The following is a 7,118-nucleotide window of genomic DNA, read 5'->3' as shown; positions in this document are numbered from 1 at the left end:
TTTATTCTTTCAGCAACAGCAAAACCAGGTCCTTGCTTAAAGGAGAGTAACACACGGCCGCCATCCTTTAGGCAGACCTTGCCTGTATTAAACTTCAGGCGCACGGGCAGTCCCAGTGAAACCAGTAAGGAGATAAATATGTAGTGTGTGTTAGGTGTGATAGGTGTGTGTTGGATCAAGGTTGGAGTGATTTTAACACAGATGAGACGTAGCTGGGGATGCCTTGAAATGACCACTGAAATGGACTGCTTTTGTGATCCATAAACACCAACAGGAGGAGCTCGGGGCTGGGGAGGGCATGGCCCAACATCCCCATCTCCTGAGGCTGGACGGGGAGAGGTCAGGAGGACATTTGCCCCTCATCACACAGCATTTGTGCATTCCTGTTTCTTTACATCTCCTCCACTATAGCTGCACAGCGGCATGGGGTGCGACTAAGGAAGGCCATCAGGCTGTTGCCTGCCTGTGGTGAGTGGCAAGACAGAGCCCAACTCACTGCTCCTTTTCCTAAAAAGCAGCAAACGGAGGGTTTTCACAGTAAAAATCCTCACCCTGTTTTCTTCCAGGGTGGCCAGACACCCGTGCAGCAACAAGCACCAAGCAGCCTGCTCTGGCAAGCTGAGGGTTGGGAGAAAGCTGTCCCTGCATGGACAGCAGAGGAGTGGAGCCCTGTGAAAGTGGTTGATGGGGACACCCCACCAGGACACGGGGACACCCACCAGGATGTGGGGACACCCACCAGGACACAAGGACACCCCTCCTGCAGCTTCCAGCCCCGCTGGCAGCCACCCACATCCCCACACAGCAGGTCTGCAGTGCACAGCCTGCGGCTCTCTGTGTCTGGAAAGCAAGCTCAGAGCCCCACTAATGGTACTGAGTGGTACTAATTATTTTTTAGCATTATTATTTTTTGTGTCTCCTTGAAAAGGCAACTCCAGGAGAGAGTGTTTTATTAGGGTGCCTGCTGGTGTAACCTGCCGCAGCCAGGTGTGAGTACAGCCCTCTGGTCTCCTGTGCCATTGAATATTTGTAAAGGATGAAGGTTGGTAGCAGCAGAGCTGCTGGCCTGGTGTGATTTCAGTGATTAAAGACAATACCAAACAGCAGCGATTGGCGTGAAGTCTTTCCTAAAATCCTGGTTGCACTGGTCATTACCCAGAGCAGATGGGGGGAAGCTGTGCCATAAAATGCTGGCTCCCCCCCATCCCTGGCCTGGCAGGGGGAGACCTCCTCGCTGGGGTCTCCAGCTCCTTTGGAGGCCTTGGCTTTTGCTGTTGTCCATGGAAGAGGCTGATGATGGTTGAGGAGCTGTGGTGGACGTGATGCTGGGCTGCATTTTTCTTATGGTGGATGTGGGAGGGCCCACAGGGAGCCCCGGTGGCTTTCCTGAGGCAACCCTAATGGGTTGGGGGGCTCCAGCTCCATGGGGTGAGCTCGAAAGGGCTGCTGTATTTCCTTGGTGAGGGGCCAGCATGTGAGAAGCTGCCAGAAGCCGGGGGGTTATACACAGGGAGCGGGGGCAGGGGGGATCAGAGGTGCCACAGGGGGGCTGCTGAGGGCAGCGCCCATGGGTGGCAGCAGTCACGGGTTGGAGTCGGGGAGGAAATTATTTCATGGGTGAGGAGAGAAGAGTGAGAGGGAAAAATATAAAAAATAAAAATGAAAAAAAGTAAAAATAAAAAATTAAAAATTAAAAAAAAAAAATGAGGTAAAAAATGAGCAGCCGAGCCAGCCAGGAGTCGAACCTAGAATCTTCTGATCCGTAGTCAGACGCGTTATCCATTGCGCCACTGGCCCTGCTCTGGCGGTCTGGCTGCCGCCGCCGCATTTCTCCTCACACAGCCCCGGGGTGGGGGGGCGGTGCCGGTGCGCGCCATCCCCGCCCCTCCGCGGGCGGTGCCCCCCCCCCGGGCGGTTTGTCCTGCGCCGGGCGCCGTCCGCGGGGCCGCGTCAGCCGGGCAGGGACCGGAGGGGGCGAGGCTGAGGCCGGAGCCGGGACCGGGGCTGGGGCCGGGGCTGTGGCAGGCGGCGGGGCCGGATGGCGGCGGCGGCGGGTGCGGGATCAGCGGGAGCGGCGGCGGCAGCGGCCTACGGCAGCCTGGAGCTGTGAGTGGCGCGGCCGTTGGGGTGACCGTTGGGTGACCGTTGGGGCCGTTAGGGGGCTGAGGGGCGGCGGTGAAGCGCCCCGGGGCTCCTCTTGTGAGGGCTGCTGGGGGTGTGGGGTGTGAGGGGGGAGGGGTTTTGGGGTTTTTGGGGTTTTGGGGTTTGTGGAGGGGGGGTGGGTGTGCCTGGCGCTGCGGGCCCCGGCTGCTCCTCACGGGGAACGGGCTCGGGGGGCGGTGAGGGGCCGAAGGGAGGGCGCGGAGGTGCCGTGTCTGGGGCAGGATGACCTCCAGGGGCCCCTCCCGGCACCAGCCCGTCGGTGACCGTGCGAAATGCAGCTCAGCGAATTAATAGATATTTTTTTCTCTATGTACTCGAGAATAGAACTGTTTTGTTTCTTGAAAACCAAGGTTTTCTTCCCGTCTTCGCAAAAAGCTGCGGTAATGCCTGCGGGCTGCCTACCAGCTGTAAGGGAGAGAGGCCGTAACTTCGCTGATGAGCCAAACTTACCAGCTTGGCAAGGTCAAGGGAGAGCGTGCTCTGAGGAAATCCAGGCTTGGCTCAAATCAGGGCTTTAAGTGAAATAGGCTTTCTTTAACTCACTTTTCATAGCCGAGTGGCCCTACACAGAGCTTCAGGGGTTGTGTTGTGCCCTGCAGGGCCCCTCTGTTGCTGCCATTGCAGGCTCTAGCCCTGTGCACACCAGCCTCTTCTGGGTCACGTTATCGCAAGTGGTGACACAAAATCTTCATCCTGACCGGCGTCTTCAGACTGTTTAAGTGTTGCAGGTGCTGTCAAGCTCCTATGGGCTAGTTGACCTTTACCACCAGGCATTGGGGGAGGAATGTTAACCCCAAAATGGTGCTCTGCTTATCTGCCGCCTATGCCACTGCTGTGCTGACTTTTCTTCCACAGGGAGAAACTGGAAAAAAGTCAAACGGCCATTGCAAGTAGCGAGCTGGTGGATGGTAGTAGGGCCTCCAGTTCAGTTAATCGATAAAAATTGTTTGGCAAAGCTGGCTGGAGAACAGAGAGAATCCCGGCTGTTGTTTTAGCTCACTTAAAAACTTTTTTTTTGGAGTGAAACCTTTATTTTGCTGATTTTGAAGCATCATAAGGGTTTTCAACGCTAGCTGTGTTTCAAATTTTGCTCCTCCTGCACATTGCTATGCTCACATGTTTTGTGTAAATCCTGGTCAGTTATCAGGAGCTGCTGTGTATGGGCACCGCCTTCCACCTGTCTGTATCTGGGGAGAAGTCCAAAAGTGCCTTTTGTCTTCTGGCTTTTGTTTTCTCCAACCTGAGCTTTCAGAGTTTGGGTAACGCTTCCAGAAAGAACCGCTACGCTTTTTTTCCTCCTAGTCTCATCTGCCATGATGCTCGGGGCTGTTGATTGAGGAGGACATTAAGTTGTGCGGTAAATTATTTTGTCATCTTAAGCGAAAGACAATTGCAAATAGTTGTTAGGAAGCGATGCCTTTAATATGGCGTTTGTTTTCTCGGTGCTATTTCCATTGGTGGTTTCTTTACCTCCTAGGATTATGCTCCTTCTCTTCCCTGCAATTATTATTCCATGGAAACGTGCCAGTTCCTTGAGCTGGTTCTGCCCAAGGAATAACATTTATGGTGGGTGTATAATGAGAGCACCTGCTCACCTAGAAAAGCTGGAATCTCGGGAGGGTTGGGAGCAGCAGCGTGTTAGCGCTGTTACTTAACTCGCTGCTGGGACTGCCTGCCGCTAGTAACGCCTTTCCTACGGCTCGCTGCAGACCGCTCGGTGCCTTGAGCACAGCAAATGCATTGCTGCGCAGTACAGGACGTGCTCCTGGCTCGCTTCGTTCCAGTATTTAGAGGCTGACATCTACCAGCTTCCTGCATTAGGGGAACGTTAAGTATTTATGGTGAAATAATCAATTACTGAAGGAAGGGTTTGGCTGCTGAGGGCTAGAAGGCTTAAGTGATATTGAGTGAGGCGCTATCTTTAGTGGCCATTAGACCGTGATGGGTTTGCTCCCTGTGCTCGGCTACGGCACGAGCATTCTGGTCTGTTGGATCAGCCAAATTAAAAAGTGGGATGCAGCTCTGCTTCGTGTTCGTGCTGTACAGCGCTGCTTCGTAATAAAGCAGAGCAAGTGAAACTTCACAGCACAAACTGAAGACTGCCTCACTGAACTGTAGAGGAAGCCAACTTGCTGATTGGTGTAAGGAAGCAGTGTTTTTTCTTCTGTTTCTCCTATGTTAAAAATCAACCCTTTCCTTGTGATGCTTGGCCCAGCTTTGGGGAGTATGGGGACTAATTTCATTAGAGCCGCTTAGTTTTGTCTTCACTTACTGCACTGGGAGAAGCACTCATGCCAATGCCCAGCATGATTGCAGAAGAGGTAGCAGCAGTGCCTGAGCTGGAGGAACTAGAAAACCAAAAGGTTAAATTTTACTGGGAGTTCATCTGAATTTTCTTTTTGCTCGCTAAAAGCAGGGTTGCTGAAAGCACTCTTTAATTGTAGCCTCTGTGCACCCTTTTTGCATATTTTCTCCTTTTGATTGCTTCTTCAGCAACATGAGCTAAAATGATGTCTTTTCATTAATCTCCAGCTAAAAGCCTGATGTCTGACTGTGCCTTGTTTTCCCCCTGAGTCGTCTTTAAACAGCTTGCAGATGCTGCTTCCTCGGCTTTGAGTTGTAAGAGTGGAATCTAGCAGACTTATCTCTTGGCACATGGGTTTCTGAATAGGAAGGAGCCTTTCAGATGAGATCCAAATCAACTTTAGAAATACTTGAAACGTGAATTTGTTAGGTGCAGTGCTTCAGTACCTTTTCTTGAGTGTCGTGAGCTCTTCTGTCAGCGTTGAATGCTTCCATTTATCGCTGCTCTTAGCAACACTGAGAAATAGTCTGTGATAATGGTGGTCATTCCTGGTATAAAGGAAACTGAGTTGGAGGAACTCAAACTTTGTGAAGGTTTTATGTGCTTTTAAGCAAGATAGTGCTGGTAAGATTTCTTGCTGGTTTGCATGGTTATAGACTGCAGTGACAACATCGCAAGGACAAGGAAGGATCAAATCTGAAGGCCATACAAAGACAGAGGTTAGCTCTCTGTATAGTTTCATGTAGGTATATGAAAATGAGTTTCATAAGGAACTGTGGAGATTATGGGCTTCTAGAGAATGCTGCAGCAGCCTCTCTTTCATTATTTCTGATATAACACTAGCATTTGGACTCCTATCTTCTTTATCTATTTCATTAAAATAAGACTGGCTCTGTCTGCAAATTCCTTATTAGAAGGCTGAGAAATGGATCATTCATAATATCTTCTCAGATCGCTAAAGTAAATGCGTGTTCTCACTATCAGCTGGTGATAGGCACACAGACTTGGTGCCTCGGTACTGAGGGGAAAAAACACTGTTCTGGCATGGATGTTCATCAGCCTCCTCTGTGGAAGAGAAATAGGAGGCAATCATCTCAGCTGTAGCAATCTTAATTGAAAAAGGTCACCTCGACTAGGATGAGGCTATTAGCCTACTTTTGGTAATTGGTGACTTTGTAAATTGGCATTTGGGCAGAAACCTCCTTGATTCTTGGCCTCTTCCTCAATTACATTTATTTTAGGAAGCTTCCAAGTCTTTACACAGAAGGACTAAAAGCAAAGCACCTTCCTGCTAAGAACTTGGAAGAGCGCTAATTCTCCCACTCTTTCTGAAGCAAGGGCTTAACACTTTGTATCTGTTAAAAGGCAGAGGCTTTTCAGTTTGTGCTGTACAGGTGTATTTTGGGCAGCTTGCAGTGGCCAAGTGTCTGAGAAGTGCCCGGGCTCTCTCAATTCAGGCTGTGAGTGTGATTCCCTCTGTGAACTCCAGAAGACAAACACCTGAAGCTGTCATCAGCGAGCCTGTTGCAGCGGGCTGCAGGCTGCTCAGTCCTGCAGCCACTTGGGTCCCTTGAGCTGCAAACAGGGAGCGCTCATCTGATGTTCCCCATGACAGCCTTGTCACCAGCGCTCCTCTTGGAAACCATGGGAAGGAGGATTTTGATTGCAAAGTTTATTTTCTTGACGTGTCTGGAGAGCAAAGCATAGTGTAAGCCAAGAGAGATGCACAGGTGTTGTGTAAGAGAAGGTGATCAAAAACTAGAAGGGGGAACAGCAGAGCAGGGGACAAAATGCAGACTGGGATTTGAGAGAGAAATAGCGGGTTCTGGTCTAACAATCAATTGAGAGGCCAGGCAGAATTTGTGCTGGCAGCCTTCATTCTCTCATTTTCCTTAACTTGTGGATAACGAGGCTGAAAGGCTTCATGGTCTTCAGGGAGAAGTTCTCCTGGATTACTAAATCAATTTGGTTTTATAATAACCATTCCATACCTGCAAGCTTTTTCCCAGCTGTTGGAAATCAGACTTAACTACCGCACAGGTGGGTCTCAGCACTGAACACAACACAGTTGTACCGGTGTTATTACACTTCGAAATGCAGAGACCAGCTCTTAAAAGTAGTGGTCACGGAAAGAAGAGCACGGTTGGGCTCTGTAGCTGCTCTATATCGAGGCACCACTTGCAGCCTAGGTTAAGAGAGATCTTTCCACTTCAGATAAAGCTGGCTCAGTAAGAGTGCAGAAGCATCGCGTTAAAGGCACAAAGCTCCAGTATTCACCTTCTCAGTGTCTCTTCCCATTTCTTATTATTTTTTTTGGTTAACAAAATCAGCAGGAGTTATGCAGCTTCCTCCTGGGGGAGGGAAAGGGTGACAACTGCCTCCTGCCAGCTAGCATTAGGATTCAAACTGCACCTTAAATAGGATATCCTGAGTTCTTCTCACATTCCTTAACAAATTAAGCACCTAGAAATGTCCTTAAGCCTGTCCTATCTTCATAAGCTTGTTTGGTGTTCACTGCAAAAACTGCTCCCATCTGTGCTGAGACCCTGTTAAAGGCATGGGGCTCTCTCATGCACTTCATGAAAAACAGAAGCAGTGGAAGGAAAAGTAATTCTAAGACTTCAGTGAGCAGCAAGTTGCGTGTCTGTGG

General features: G+C 50.1%; 1 protein-coding gene across 1 annotated transcript in view; it reads left to right on the top strand.

Annotated features, from left to right (window-relative positions):
* Positions 1 to 1,966: 1,966 nt before the first annotated feature.
* The window catches only part of SACM1L (SAC1 like phosphatidylinositide phosphatase), a 28,892-nt gene continuing 23,740 nt past the window's right edge, over positions 1,967 to 7,118 (top strand). Inside the window, exon 1 of the mRNA XM_084282250.1 lies at positions 1,967 to 2,106. Coding sequence (XP_084138376.1) covers positions 2,039 to 2,106 — 68 coding nt within the window. The 5' untranslated portion in view covers positions 1,967 to 2,038. The remainder of the gene's footprint in view (positions 2,107 to 7,118) is intronic.

This window comes from Netta rufina (genome assembly GCF_964035555.1).
Source record: "Netta rufina genome assembly, chromosome: 2".
NCBI lineage: Eukaryota > Metazoa > Chordata > Aves > Anseriformes > Anatidae > Netta > Netta rufina.
The sequence above is the reverse complement of the archived record's forward strand: the minus strand, read 5'-3'. Positions and strand labels throughout refer to the sequence as shown.